At 39.1% G+C, this 16,177-nt stretch overlaps 1 protein-coding gene across 1 annotated transcript in view; it reads right to left on the bottom strand.

The window, feature by feature from the left end:
- LOC104522928 (Down syndrome cell adhesion molecule homolog) overlaps window positions 1–10,978 on the bottom strand; it is a gene marked incomplete at its 3' end in the record, with an annotated part of 37,508 nt that extends 26,530 nt beyond the window's left edge. The window contains exons 1-4 of the mRNA XM_029084345.1: window positions 10,942–10,978; window positions 9,200–9,445; window positions 3,328–3,606; window positions 753–1,028 (exon numbers count right to left, since the gene is read on the bottom strand). Of these exons, the coding sequence (XP_028940178.1) occupies window positions 753–1,028; window positions 3,328–3,606; window positions 9,200–9,445; window positions 10,942–10,978 (838 nt within the window). The remainder of the gene's footprint in view (window positions 1–752; window positions 1,029–3,327; window positions 3,607–9,199; window positions 9,446–10,941) is intronic.
- Window positions 10,979–16,177: the final 5,199 nt, after the last annotated feature.

The raw sequence follows: 16,177 nt of genomic DNA, 5'->3' as shown, positions 1-16,177 counted from the left end.
CCCCTCCTCCTCTTTTTTTTAATTCAAGTGACGGGCTTTTTTTTGGAGATGAAAGCAGACATTATTTTCCCAGTGAGACCTGAGTGTCTTTGAAATCTTTCCTGCTGTTGCTCTCTGATAACCTGCACTCTCTCAACATCATGATAGATTATCAATACGCTCTTTAGGCATTCTTAGTCACAGGAGGTGGTTGCCGAGGTAACTCGGTCCAGGCAGGTAATCTCTTCTTTTTTGATAAAGACTCTAAAAATAGTGTCTATGTCATGACTGCACTACAGCTTCATTAGTGAACTGGTTCTGTGCAAGTTGATTACTTTCCTCACATGACTATCCTGTAAAACTTTGTGCCAGTTAGTTTAGATAATGTCCAAACCTTCAGCCAATATACCCAATCAGAAAAGCCATGCCCAGAAGGAAATGTTTGGAGTTGAATAGAGACCTCTTCTCTCATCTCTTCCTGAAAGCTAATGTCAAAAATCAGCACTGCTGCCAGCACTTACACCACAATTTTTTTTTAATTATTTTTTATTTTTTAAAAAAGGACTGGAAGGACTGCTCAAGAGGGATTTTTGTTTTCAGATTCATTTTTTTCATTCCACTACTTTTTGCTCCGAGTGGGTCACAATAAATCCCACTGATAGTTCATGAGTATCCTCGTCTCCTGTCTAGGGTCCATTATTCCTTGCTTTACAGCAATGACACCAAATATAACATACATAGAGATCAGAATTGCTAAACAGGTAGTGACTGACCTTCTAGTACCACCTGAACATAGTCTTGAGCAGACATCTTGTCCTTGCGCACAAAGCACTGGTAAGCTCCACCATCACTCTTGGCCATGCCATCCATAATAAGGTTCTCCCGGTTGACGCCAGTGATCCGGAAATTGTTACCAGGGTTGATGATTTCACCATTATGATACCAGGAGAGCTCCTGGTCCTCAGTTCCCGTCACACTGCAGGACAAGGACACTTGACTACCAACACTGCTTTTTACCTTCCGTGGGCTAATTGTGGCTTTTAGTGGTTCTGAAGTTTTAAATCAAAATAAAGAAGAGAGAAAGGGAAATAGAGAACACTAAGTATGCGAGGGGTATTTACATGCAATTAACAAATTCAATCTCAATTAAGGAAAACAATTAAAATCACCCTTACAAAAAAAAACAAACCCAAAAACAACCCAAACAACCCCAAAACCCAAAAGAAAACAAAACAAAAAAAAAAACCCCGCAAGCAAACAACAGATGACTGTGTTTACTCTAAACAAGCATTTCGGCCACCAACATCCATGACACAAAATGTAGATCTATAGGGATAACTTATTTAACGTGACATAATCCTCTAGACCTAAATGAACAGTAGAAGCAGATCTACTCAGTAGCACCATTGGCGCAGAGGGCCTAACAATGGCACTAGGCATATTTTGGGAGGGTAGGACATTACTTCAGTTTAGTTCAGTGTGGACATTTAAACTGTTTAATTAGGTGCATTGCTGCAGCTCACCTTCTAGTTTAACTTCCTGCAAAAGGAACCCAGTTCACATATTTCAAAACCACTCCCTGAATGTGAACAAGTGCAGTAGATGTCAATAACCAGGAGATTAGCTTTTAAGAGTGGAAGATTGACACTAAAATGCTAATATAGGTGCACACATAGACATCTATAGGATCTGTTCACATGTGAGTGTTTCTGTGTGTGGGCTCACAATTTTCTTCTTCAATATGGGAAGACTATAGTATTTTTAAATCATCCTTAAAATACAGTAGGACATAAGTAATGCAAGCTTTATATTGTAAAAAAAGAGGATAAATAGTGTTGGAAAAAAGTCATAAATGGAAATGCAAAGATAACAATCTTTATCCTGCCACCTAACAGTTACCAGCATTACTGAATGCAGATTTCATCTCATGCTTTGCATTTTTTGATTTGACTTCCTAATAAAGATAAGGAACTACTATCAACAGCAATATAATCTCTGATACTAAATACATACCAACCTATTTATCTTTTTACTTGCATACATGCATAAGCACACTTGTACACACATGCTTATACATAAGAATGTCCTCAGCTAACTCATTCACTTCACAGAAGATTTTATAAGGCACATATAGAGTAAATCTTTAGTGGCCCACTGGGAACAGATGTCTAGAAAAAACCACACAGGTCAGTGGCTTCAATCATTCTGAATCATAGACATGTATGTAACAGAGCTTTCCTCTACAATGGTCCAGCACAACAGTTAATCTGTGCTCATATGCATGTTACAAGTCACTGAACAACTCTATGTTTCCTATGCAAAAGACCACAAAGGCTCAAAACTGTCAATGACCCATTAAACAAAATAGACAGACTCAAATGCACCACCACCATCTCAGAGCCATGATGATGCCAGAAAGTGAACTACATCCTCCATTGCAGAGGAGGGTAAAATTTCATCATCCAGCTTTTACTTCCTGCCAACCTGATCCAGTAGATACTTACTGTCTGCTTGATCACTGAGTCATTAAATAAAATGTAGCACCAGGCACTGGGGATACTTTAGGAATCCCTAGTGATACCATTACATCATTTTGCTGGAAGTTTTGACTTTGTATCATACAACGCAGACTGGATTCAATTATTTTTTTACGAATACATTTAGAAGCAAAGCTCCTCTGTTACAATTCATGAATTACTGATCTTTGATATCGGTTTTATTTTGCCCAAATACATTATATGTAATTATTTGTGAAGGCATTCTTATGGCTTGAACTGTTCACAAACTTCTCCCTGTTCAGTTTGCTAGTCATGCTCTACAGGTGGAAACGTTAGTTCACAAAGCATTATTTCTATTCCAGGAAATATATATTTTTTTTTAACAAGAGAAGAACAACAATTTTCCAGTGTGGTGCTTCTGAGTAATAATTATCTTTGCACAATTTGTGAAACATTCGGAATATTCACACATGAATACTCAATTGAGAGGAGGCATGAGTATTCAATATTACCGAACAGCATGAGTCACAGCAATGAGAGTTTGGCAGCTTTATTCATTTGCAATTTCTTTTTAAGTATCCAGTTCAAGCTTCTAAATTACATATCGTCCATGTGATAAATTATATAGCTACATTATAAACTGCATCTATTTGCACTTCTGATCTTTCAATTGTCCAATGAGTTCATCTCCACAGAGCCTACTTTCTGTTGTTCCACAACTCTGAGAAATTTAAGCATTGCTGAAATAAAGTAGCAAAACAGAAGGTACAGCAAAATACAGTAACATATTCCCCGATGCAAACACCATGGCAAGAGGTAGCCTGAGAGCTTAACTCAGTCCAGGACTTACGTTTTACATACAGTCGCCCTATCATCTCAGCAGTCCCATAGTTGTTCCACACCTCGCAGACGTAGTTGCCTGAGTCTGAGGGACGCGTGTTCTCAATCAGTAGACCTGTAACTGTCTGCCGAAACCTGCTGTCAGGCTCCCAGGGAACATTGTCCTTCAGCCAACGATACTTTGGTGAGGGATGCCCTGATGCTTTGCAAGGCAGCTCCACTCGCTGTCCTGCCATGGCTTTACGGTGGTCAAACCCATCTAGAATAGATGGAGCTGAATTTGCTGGATCTGAAAGAATCACACAGAATCACAGAATGTCAGGTATTGGAAGGGACCTCGAAAGATCATCTAGTCCAATTCTCCCGCCAGAGCAGGATCACCTACAGTAGGTCACACAGGAACACATCCAGGAGGGTTTTTAATGTCTCCAGAGAAGAAAACTCCACAACCTCCCTGGACAGCCTGTTCCAGTGTCCTGTCACTCTCAGTGAAAAAGTTTTTCCTTATGTTTACATGGAACCTCCTGTGTCCCAGCTTGCACCCATTGCCCCTTGTCCTACCATTGGACATCACTGAGAAGAGCCTGGCTCCATCCTCCTGACATTTGTCCTTTACATATTTATAAACATTAATGAGATCACCCCTCAGTCTTCTCCAAACTAAAGAGACCCAGCTCCCTTGGCCTTTCCTCATAAGAGAGATGTTCCACTCCCTTAATCATCTTTGTGGCTCTGCACTGGACTCTCTCAAGCAGTTCCCTGTCCTTCTTGAACTGCAGGGCCCAGAACTGGACACAATATTCCAGATGCAGTCTCACCAGGGCAGAGTAGAAGGGAGGAGAACCTCTCTTGATCTACTAACCACATTCCTTCTCATCCACCCCAGGATGCCATTGGCGTGCCTGGCCACAAGGGCGCACTGCTGGCTCACGGTCATCCCGCTGTCCACCAGGACTCCCAGATCCCTTTCCCCTACACTGCTCTCCAACAGGTCTGTCCCCAACCTATACTGGTACATGGAGTTGTTCTTTCCCAGGTGCAAGACTCTACACTTGCCCTTATTATATTTCATTAAGTTTTTCTCTGCCCATTTCTCCAGCCTGTCCAGGTCTCGCTGGATGGCAGCACAGCCTTCTGGCATGTCAGCCACTCCTTCCAGCTTTGTATCATCAGCAAACTTGCTGACAGTGCACTCTGTTCCCTCATCCAGGTCGTTGATGAATATATTGAATAGTACTGGTCCCAGTACCCATCCCTGAGGGACTCTACTAGACACAGCCCTCCAACTAGACTCTGTCCCATTAACCACAATTCCCTGACTTCGTCCTTTCAACCAGTTCCCAATCCACCTCACTACTGGATCATCCAGACCACACTTCCTCAGTTTAGCTGTGAGGATGCTGTCGGAGCCACATCCACTGCTCTACCATCATCTATCCACCTGGTTATGTCCTCAAAAAAGGCTATCACGTTGGTTAAACATGACTTCCCCTTGGTAAAACCATGTTGAGAAACAGCAGTTTTCAATGGGAGCATTGAAACTCTTTCATTCACTACACAGTATGCTGATATTTTCTCTTGCGTTTTTTGACTCACTAGTCCAGTGTTTTATGTACTACAGTTTGCTACTGTGACCCAGCCATCAGTCTGTAATATCTCAGTAGTTGTGGCTGGGATCCAGCAGCATGTAGTACCAAAGCATCTCATGACTACTTGGAAAGCCTCTCACTGGATTATTTCTAGGTGGCAACCATTTCTCTGATCATCCTTCATGTCCCCTACCAGAGGAATGGAAAGCCAGAAATGTGTTGCCTTAAGAGTTATTACTGTTATCCCTGTACTATTTGACTAGAATGAAGCCAACACATTCTCCATGCTTCTCAGTGGTCTGAAGGCTTTGATTTAAAGGAGAAATTTATTCCCTTGTCAGGAGAGAAATGGGAAAAGACATAGGAATTTCTATCTTCAGTCTAACTGACAGAGGAGTCTTTTCTTCTCTGGAAAAAGAACTTGACAAGACCAACATACAACTTAATACTCCAACCTTCTGTGCTCAACTTACTGAGAAAAGCAGCTCTCAGACCAACACACTTTTGTAGCACCTGGTATATATTTATGTACCTCACAGAGGTCTGGCAGAGTGCCTTCATCAGAGGTGCATGTTCCCCACCAGAAATAGTACTGTGTTTGTGATTTCAACTTTTTAAGTTTGAAAACCTTTGAAGGAAGAGGCTGACGTGATTTACAGATCTGTGCAGCATGCAGCATGGTGGAAGCTCACCCTGAACCTATTCCAACATAAATACTGAACAATAAATTTCTCATCATATGCACCCACTTTGCTAATATTTCTGTCTCACAAAGAAACTCCACATGCTGATCAACTCCTTTTACTCCTATCAATCTCTTTTTGGATATATCTACAGCATAGTTGCCTGGGTGTAGGTGTAGTTGCAACCACTTTGGAATTTTCAAGTGATCTTTCATTTAGCTAGCTCACGTACTGTTCACAGGGCAGCTGCAGCAAGTTCTTGCTGAGAGTTGGAGAGATTAAAGGAGTAGTTTATACTGAATTTAAGCTACTCAAGAGATAGTGCAATTAGTACCTGACCTAGTTAGTTTAAAACTAGCTTAGAGATATTTTAATGAACTGCAGTCACACCTGGGAGGGTACACTTGAGAGCAAATAGCTAGAGGCACTATGCAAGTTACATTATCAACACAGAAACTAAAATTGTGATGGCAAACAAATGGGCTAAGTAAATTTTATGTGACTATCTACACAAATGCCTAAATGCCAAGTTCAATGAAAGATGGACACAGAGGTTTTTCTGCTCTCTAGGTGCCAGCAAAAAGTTGAGCCACTGAAGGCAAAAGCACATTCAGTTTACATTAACTTACTGTCTGTCTCATTAGAAATGTGCGAGCGAGTAGTTAAACAAATTATTTTGCATGCATCAGTAGCCTCAAGGTCCGTATCTGGCATCCAGATGGGTTATAATTTTGAGCTTGCCATGCTGTTTATGTCTGGCTTAGTGAAAGCACAATCTGCCAGGATACTATTGGGAAGGCCAATGTCAGTTTGACTAATTGATTAGCCAGCTCCTTTCTTGCCTTTTGAATCATCAGGTTTCTATGTTTTCAGTGCATGTGTGTGCAGTCTGAAGAATTAACTCAGTAAAAATGAAAGCATGTAAGAAATTACAGCTCTGGCTGTTAGGAAGGTTACATCTACATGAAATAAATTTGTTCAGTTGAAAGCAATAATTAAATAATAAAAAAGTAGAAGGGACTTTTAAAGGTATTGTCTGTGCATGCCTACTCAAAACTCACAGTAGCTTTGTATCTTCTCCACATGCTTTTAACTTCAAAAGACTTTCTGAAGGATATATGTGGTCCCATTTGCAATCTTTTAAGTACAAAAATACAAAGCACCCCACAGACTGTGAAACAGAATGGGTGTCACTGGGGGGAAAATTAAAGTAATGATAAGGAAAAGTTATGGCTAGTAAATATCACACTCCAACAGCCTCCTAATTTGCTGTGCAAAACCACCTCAGACAACAAGCTGAGTGCAACGGCAAAGCAACCACTGCCTTCCTGCCCCCATGCCTAGGCAGAAGCCCAGGAAGCCAAGCAGGCTGCCCTCAGGAGCTGGGGGCTATAGCACCAGATGCCATAGGAGGCACAGCTCCCTTCTGAAGCTAACATTTCGTACTCTTCAAGAACAGCACACCACTTGTCTATCCGAAGTTCACTTCACTTTTTCCCTTCTCACACTGAGCCCTGGCAGTAGCAGCCCAGCCTGGAGTCTCATCCACAGAAAAGCTAAAACTGGGATTTGCCTATGTACTTGAGAAGCCTTCAGCTAGTTCTTACAGAGGAGGTATTTAAAATATATTAAGAGATACACAGAATATTATTTTAGTGACCTGTTTTCTTGCACTCTATACTGATATATTTAAATGGATGGTAAAAACATCTCTTTGGGATGTCCCTGTAACAGACTCCTCTTTAGCGCTCCTACACTGTGTATATTCCATTTAAGGGGGGTGGGGGGGAAGGAATGGGGAGAGAAAAAGAAAAAAGCACAAAAGAAATCTGAGTTTTCATTTGCAATCACCTGCAATGAGGCAAATAGCAAAGTAACATAACCTAATTCCAATATGTGATATGGACTCTTCTGAATTATTATTTTACTATGTGCAGTCAGCTGGAAATGACTTCTAGCAAGGACAATGGTGCAAAAACTAAGGCAAAATACTGTGTATTTGTTATTATGTTCACAGTACTTTTCTCACTCTTTCAAACAATAACAAAGCTTAACTCATATTAAAAATATGTCCAAGAGACTATGATCAATATCCATCACAAACTATTTCATCCTCAAATGAGCAAAGAATATTTATGTATATAAAAGGCAGGCAAAAATGTAGATCTCATGCAAGCAGATCTTTCACAACTATGTTAATGACTTCTCTCATCTCAGTTCTTAAAAGACTCACTATTTTAAAATAAAAATTCCAGTAAAGAAAAAATAAAACATGTTAGAGAAGTATTAAGAGACAAACTCTGCTCATAATTGCTCCACTTGTTCAGTAGACTAACAGGACTGGAAATCAGAGCCCACTATAGCTCTAAGAGAGATTAATTAACCCTGTTGGATTAAAAAAAGCCAGCTATTGTACACGGGTAAAATTTCCTATTTTGATTTGGTCTGTGGAGGAGAACAGAAAAAGGAACTTCAGACAGAGCATATCTTTTAGTGTGCTTGCCCTGAATTACAAAGAAGTTAGAGCTTTCATTTTTCCCCTTTTGTTCAGTGAAATAACTAGGAATTTTCCTGTGGTAACCAAGATACAAGCCTGATTTTATTTATGTTACCACTGGCTCAGCCTTAGCATGATTTCATACGGAAGCAGACCATATTACGGAGCCAGTTAGAAGGACAGGACCCTGCCTATTCTTATAAGACCAAAGCAGACAGATTATTGTGCAGGAAAACTATTTCTTCATCTGTCTGGGAAAAGCAGAGGCAAGCATTTTACCCAAAGGAGACATATAACAAAGGAAGAAACTCCTGGATCTGACTGGTAAGTGATTTAAACCTGAACAATCACACTATTTTTTTTTTTTTATCATTAGTATATTAAAGTACTGAATTGTTTGTTCAGAGGGCTCCAGAATCCTTCAAAAATTACCATTTTGGAGGAGGACAGGAAGTATGTTACTAATGCAAAACCTTGTGCCTACCTCTGTCTCCCTTAGGGCTCTCAAACAGAGGGTGGAGACCTGATCACAAGATTATTTTTTTTTTTCTGACAAAAAGGTCAAAAGAAAAGAGGATAAGGTCAAAATGAGAATCACTCTACTGACTGTTAGATTGAAAAGGTCATCATACCCTGACTGATCTTTAGGGTTAAGATTTTTAGGGCAACTTAGTAACAGTGAAGAGGAGAAAAAGCTCTGTGGGGCTTCCAGTGGGATGGTGGGCATGTCTTCTGAAAGACATGTCTTCTGCAAGGCATGTACAGGGACAAAGAAGAGAGAGTCTGGAACGCAGTCTTAGCTAACTCCATGGATGTGGGAATACAATTGCAGAATTTCTCACATGCACAGGGTGCAGTCACAGGCACCCAGAAAATGAGGGAGAGGGAGGGAAGATGGAGAAGAGCTAACCCTATACAGAGATGTTTGAGAGCAAGTTCCAAACCCAGGCCTGGGGTCTGCTCCTCCTTCTCACCTCACCACAGCTGGCACCTCTTCTCACTGAGACAACATGGAGAGAAGGTGAGATTGGAGCAGTACCATCCTGACAGCTCTAAGCACACTAGCAAGAGGCATAGACAATACTTAGTATAACATGATATATAAAGGAGCACCTGATACAAACAGTCTTGCACTGTTGCTTTGTCGTGTTTCTCCAGTGTATCTGTGCCTTGTGATACATCGGTAGTTGTACAGTCCGTCTTCATTCTGTACGTCTAAAATATACAAGGCTCCCGTGGATGTGATGAGAAATCTAGGTCCTGAAAGACACAAGAATTTGCAGTGTTTAAAATATCTGCAGGTTGTTACTGTGTTCTGCTTGCTCGCTATGAGGGATGGACAACACAGGCTGGATGGTCCTGAAAGTTTTTTTGCCAGAGTCTAAAAGCTGTCAATTATAAGTTTACTAAGTACTCACTGCAAATGCGTACAAAGATATTAATTCATGTACACTTCTTATAAAAAAGGTAGGGACCTGTAAGGAAAACGTGAGCAATGAAGGAAAGAAATGTGCCATGGTCTATATCACAATCAACAATGAAAATCCAAGAGGCATCTGAAATAACATACAGTGTAAAGAACCAATGCAGAATTTAATCCAGTTTAATTCAATACTGTAGAGTGATATGAAAGCAATTCACCTGCAGAGCGTTAGAAAGACAGTCTGAGATGACACACATAATAAAACAATATTAGCCAAAATAGCATTTTTTGTCCAGGTACACCAGAAAACTGAGACAAAAAGATCATAAAAAGTAAAACTAAAGGGATCAATGAAAGCCAGAGAAACTCACAAAAAGAGGAATTTTTTTACCCCAAGAATATGGGACATATTTGCTAAAGGATTCTGGCCATAAGGCACAGCCCTGCTCCACAGCCTGCTTCAGGTGTGATGGGAAAGCAAGGACAGCAAACCCAGCCTTGCTGATGTTGCCTACAGTGCTGACCCCAGTGAAGTTGCACACACCTGTGCTAGCTGCCAGCTAGACAGCTTGAGTGTCAGGAACAGTCCTACCCCACCCTGTCCACATTTCCTGTGGGTTAATGCACTGCAGACCTTAGCAGGACGCGCTGCGCCCTCTGCAGCTCAGTACTTCCATGGCCAAGCTACTGGCAGAAGAAGAGTTAATACATTATCTGATCTGCTGTGGACTTTTTAAAAAATAATATTGCAGTCTGTGACTAGAGAAGCACATGTAAGCAGGTAGACAGACTCTGTGTCTAAAACAGCTTAAATAAACAGCACAGCACAGCACATGTTATTTAATATCCAAAGATTTTTTTTTTTAATTCTGCACACAAAGATTTATTTCAGGAAGAAAATTAGGTCCAGCAAAGTGACTGCCCCCTAAAACTGAACAAAATTGACATGTTCCTAGTCAGCATTTCTGCCAATGTTCATTCAACTTGAAAATAATATAATTGACATTTTCTTCAAATACATGCTTTTTATTAGTAACAGTAGAATATGTAGAAAACGTCATGGTACATATGTACACATTACAGTTTTGATCATTTGACACCTGCACAAATGTCTCTGTTCTCGTGTAAATGCATATTCTAAAAGCAAGGACACAAAAAACTAACATCTACATGCTACATGTTTACTCTAAAGCTTTTTCCATATTACAGTAAATTGAAGTAATATGGTTAGAATGGATTGCAAACTTGGACCTCACCTGGCCAGTCTTCCCATTTAAAAAATACTACAGTTTAAGTTATGTATGCTTTTCTAAAACTTTGAAACTGAACAAAATGCTAATATCTTTTCTTTTTTATGTCTGATATTTTTTCTCTAGTAGCTGGTAGCTCTTACAACGTATATACCTATGTAACATAAAATATACATGGCTACCAAATTCGGGGAGAGAATACACAAAGACGAAAGCCATTATGATCTAATATTCAGTAGTATGCAGGAAGAAATATTTCCTTTTCTTCAGAACTCTATTTGAGCAATGACTTTTTAGTAATTAACTATAGTCAGGGTGCTTGATCACAAACGTGTCAGTGGGAAAGCAATCCAGCAGAGAAAAGACAGAAAGGAAATGGTATCATAACAGAGGGCAATCTGCTTTAAACCACAATCTAAAAGAATTGGGGAAAAAAAATTAACAACCATTTAATATCACAGGACAAGACTGACTCTTAGGGCAGAGGTATTGAATAAAGCAACATCAGCCCACCTCTCTCATATTGTATGCATACTGAATAGTAAAATAACCACACGAGTGTCTTGTCTTGGCTAACCATGTTCTCCTAAAAGTCTAGGCACAAACATGGAAGCAGTTAGGTTATAACCTTGGAAAAGCATACACCACACTGCACACCTCTGCCTGAAGTACCTTATACTAAGAAGTGCATTAACAAAATAAATCCCCAGAACAGAGGCACAGAAGATGTTGAGCTACTTTCCTGCTGCTGAAGAAGAGCTGGGCAAGGGCAGGTGTGAAGGAGTTGGCAAGAGCACTCTCCTCAGCCATGAGCAGTGCTGTATTCCAGCCTAAGAGGGTTTATAGGCTAGGGAGGCTCCTTCTTATACAGAGAATAAGTTAAATCAATAAAATATGTTTTGCCCAGCTTTTCAATTACTAACAAGTTATTTATTTGCTAGTCACAAAATAGCTTGGCTTGACCAAACATGCTAATGAGGTTTTCTACAAATACTAGGCAGCTCAGAGCTACTCAGTAGCAATCAGAAAGCACAGTCTGCAGGTGTGCAGGCAATCATCCAGTGAACCCCCTTAACAATCACAGGATTGTTCTTTACCTGCTGTCAGTCATACAGCCCAGCTCCAAAGCCACAGCAAGGCAAATCCTACCACCTCTTAGGGAGGCAAAGAAGTGCTTCTTCACAAAGAAGAAGTACTTACTGCTGGTCAAAGAATACTTTAAAAAATTTTTTTTCTTGATTCTCATGCTATAACTCCTAGATGTAGTGTCATGTCCTCTGCTGAGTATTTTTTCCTTTTCCCTTCAGTCCTCAATTACTCAGACATAAACAATTGTCTCATTCCACCATATCTCCTCATCACATAGGTACTTAAAATCTATACATTTTCACAATGTTTGCCTTTACCCCTAGTTCTAGGTTAGAAGGATATTTAGAATTTTGGTGTGAAAACTATGGACTGTTTGACTCCTGTATTGCACGGGATGTAACTCCATTACCAAACTATGTGGGGGTAGATGTTGGTGAAGATGCTGCTCAGCTGCTATCACATCACAGGACCAGGAACACATAAAAAGGTGCTGATGGGATGGTTGTGACCGTTTTGGTCCCTCCAGTAAATCTGCACATGCTGTGCACTTGTGTCAAGCAAGCAGAACCTAAACAGCTGAGAGGCAGAACTGTACTCCTTGTACAATGGCTTCATGTAGCTTTCTTTTTCTGGGATCCAGTTTCACCTTTGCTAAATATACATAATTCCATTTCTGCAAAGAGTCATACTGTTAGAGACTATGAGCATGTACAAGTTTAAGATCATACAAATGTGTCCAAGGTTTAAAAATTAATTCCTTTCTCTATGCTTTTCTAAAGCTCTCATTATCTTCTGATCCTTTGCACAATTTTGAGATATGGTCTATGCAGGCCATCATTAATAATTAAATTTGTCTCTCTTCTTAGGATAAGCATGGAGCAACTGTCACAGAAATTAAGTTAGAAGATCAAATTCAGAGCTTCCCTTAAAACTGCTGAAAACTCACTTTTTCAGTATTTCTACTTTGTACATGTTTTTGCCGCTAATATTGGTGCTGGAATTGAAACTGGGGAAACATGGAGTGGCTACTGCCAGGTTGAAGAATATGTAGAGATTTGTGGGCTATTTCCAGATCTCATAGTGGTGACATATATTTGCAAGTAAAGCCTTCCCTCTTCAATCCTGGAAGTGAGTTTGCTCGGATGCAGTTAAGCATCTGGGTCAATGAGAATGGGTACACTTATTAAAAGCCTGCCACTTAATAAAAGAGGTTTGTGAAAGCTGCACTGAGCCAAGAAATTGTTCAGTGTTATCTTGCTATATTTTCTAGAGAAGTTATGAACATACTTGAGCTATCTAACACTGCTTAGATCATCTTCCTGTTGGAAATTACTCAGGCACTCGTATAATAAAACCGTCACTTAAAGCATTATCTAGAGATTTTTTTGCCTCAGCCTCTTTAAAGATAACTAAAAGTAAATAGTTATTGCCACACATCAGATGTTATCCTACATTATAAATTTCTCACCAACACACATTGTATATAATTGCAGGGCTAAAGCTTTTTCTTTTCCTGTCGTGTTCTTCTTAATATATTTTGCATACTTATGTAATGCTTTAATAACCAATCCCTCCTTCTACTGTAAAAATATGAGACAGAAAAGATGACAGAAAAATAAAAGGGGAAATGCATGTAATTTCTGTCATCTTCTAAATGGAGAGCATTTTCATTAAAACCGACAGGCTGTCAGCTGTGACAAAGCCGAAGTGTTGAGTGTTCTGCCTTCTGTACTTCAAAAAGTGTTTAGAAATGCACGAGGATGAGGATCGACAAGCTCTTATTGCCCTGTTGATCTAGAGGAATGCTTTCTTCTTGAGGGGCATTTAATTTAATCGCTCTTGCTTTGCTGTAACAAAGTTTAATTTTTTTGACTCACCTACTTGTTATGCCAAATAAGGATTTTATTTAATGGAACATCTTTTCAGATAAACTGAAGCTTTTTGTTTGTTTGGCTGTTAGAAGGCTTCAAGGGAGGAAGGCAGAGAAGCCTCCTTCACAACAATTAAAAAGAACACTGTCAAAATATAGCTCATAATTCCCATTTATTATTCCTTCTCAGTAGTGTTTGTATTAATGCCTTGAAAACTTGATTATAATAATTTCAGCATCTGATTTTCAGAGACATTGAAAGCTTACATCTTTTTTGGCTTTTAATGCCTTGAAAAGTTTTGGTGCCTTTGAAAATCTGGCCCAATATCTGTAGTATGTATTTCATTCAAAGTGTTCAAGGCATGTTAGGAGCCCTTAGTACCTTTTGCCTCGGTGAGGTGAGCCACCATAGTAAGGTATTAGTATTTAAAATTTAAATGTTTTACAGAGAAGCTTACTGAGATACATGGACTAATGTACACAAGACAGTGAAATAACAGAGAATGGAACCCATAATTCTTTCTCTAACATCCCATCTGTCATTAATACATAACTTTGCCTCACTGTGAGACAGAAAAAAAAAAAATGTAGATCCAAGGAGCAGAAAGACCATTAGAGTAATTCATTCTCACCTTTAATGCTTCACCCATTAACTCCTGCATCAAGTCCATATCAGGTATTTAAGCTATAGCTTTTTTAGAAAGACATTAGTCATGATTAAAAATTTCTTCTAAGTGGAGAGCTTGTGATATCCCTGGGTGAATTATTCCAACAGTTAATTATTCTCAGTTTTGAAAGCTAGTGTATTGTTTGTGGTCTATCTGGCTTTGACCCCAGCTGTTGGATCTTACTGTGCCTTCATTAAAGATTTCCTCTGCAGTCAGAAATCTTCTGCCCATTTAAGTACTTACAGAGCATGAGGAAATTACCTCTTAAATCATCTTTCTCCTAATTAGTTATACAGATTGAACTTCCTAAATCATTTACGGTGAATTATTCATACCTTGAAATATTTCTGTAGGTTTTTTCCCAACACCTTAACAGCTTTTTGAAGTTCTTTTTCAAGTTTGGATAATGCACATAAGTTCAATAATGGTTCTGGTAGTAGTGAAAGCAAAATGTCACCCTTCTCTTCTATACAAGTTTTCCTTCCACTTAGTCATCAAGGAATTACAGTAGTCCTTTTACTAATGGTAACTATCTTCAGTTATTAATTGAAAATTATGATCTCCTTTTCAGAATCGTGGACTTAGATAACAGTTTTCCCTCATTCTGTAGATATAACCTATTGTCTGTCTGTCTTGACATTAGAATTGGCTGTATGAAAAACTAAATGTTCAAATCAGACCTCTTTATCACACAATCCAATCTCCCTATGGAACTGACCAAACTGTATCATCACTTACCATTACACCAACATTTGAACAGTTTGCATACTTTATTGACATGTGTTTCTTTAAATTTCTTTCATTAATTGAAACTTTATCTTTTCATCTGAGATATTACCAAACCACTTGTTTTGAAGATACGTATTTTGAAGTAGTGAGACCCTGAAGAGAGCAAACAGGGAAGAGGGGGAGGAAACTGGGTCATACCTAAGCTTGACCAACCTGAACTAAGGGCCCCAAATCCCATGACATTTTAGAAACACACCCCTAATTTTACTACCTACTGGCTAGTGCCCTAAATAACCTAGTGACTTCATTAAATCTGAACTGCATTAGCAAATCATGTGTTCATTTCTCTAAGTGAGTAGAGGTCACATTAACAATTATGAAATTGCTCTTATGTAAGGTTTTTAATGCTTTCCATTAGACTGTATAATATCAGAGATTAAAATAAAATTTTACAGGTCTGAGTAATAAGTTAAAATAATTCTGTTTAGGTTTCCTATGTGAAATTGTTCTCATGCATAATTCATAAGAAAATGTGAACACTTTCCTGTCAAATTAGTGCATAATATTCTTGTATGAAAATGAGAAGACTTTAAAACTGTAACATTAATTATTCTTTCAGCATGCCTTTTTCTCCCAGTATGCTGTTAGTCTTTAAATAGGGGTAATGTTATCCTCAAGATGGTTTAAAAAATCATATTTGATTTTCACTTTGATGGAAACACATCTAACAGCATTATGTTATTGAAGTCTAAATTGGGTTGATAGAAATTAAGAGAACAGATGGCTGTTCTAATCATGTGCCAAATGACAATATAGAACAAATAAACTTTTATCAGCTATACTTGTCGCTTCTGCTGGATAGAACTTCTTCTGCTAAGCAAGTTTCTAGCATGACCTGTGCATGCAAGGGAAGAACCTCCCCACAGAACCAGCGTAACCTGTAACTTGGTTTTATAGCACTGCTACAACATCATTCTCAAAGCAAAACAATCTCCTGCCCTGGGCATGGAAAATATGCTAGAAGCAGACATGCTTGAACTGTGCCCTGAAGTCACAGTCCTA

Source organism: Antrostomus carolinensis, unplaced genomic scaffold, assembly GCF_000700745.2.
Source record: "Antrostomus carolinensis isolate BGI_N321 unplaced genomic scaffold, ASM70074v2 scaffold8403, whole genome shotgun sequence".
NCBI lineage: Eukaryota > Metazoa > Chordata > Aves > Caprimulgiformes > Caprimulgidae > Antrostomus > Antrostomus carolinensis.
This window is presented reverse-complemented; position numbering and strand designations above follow the sequence as displayed.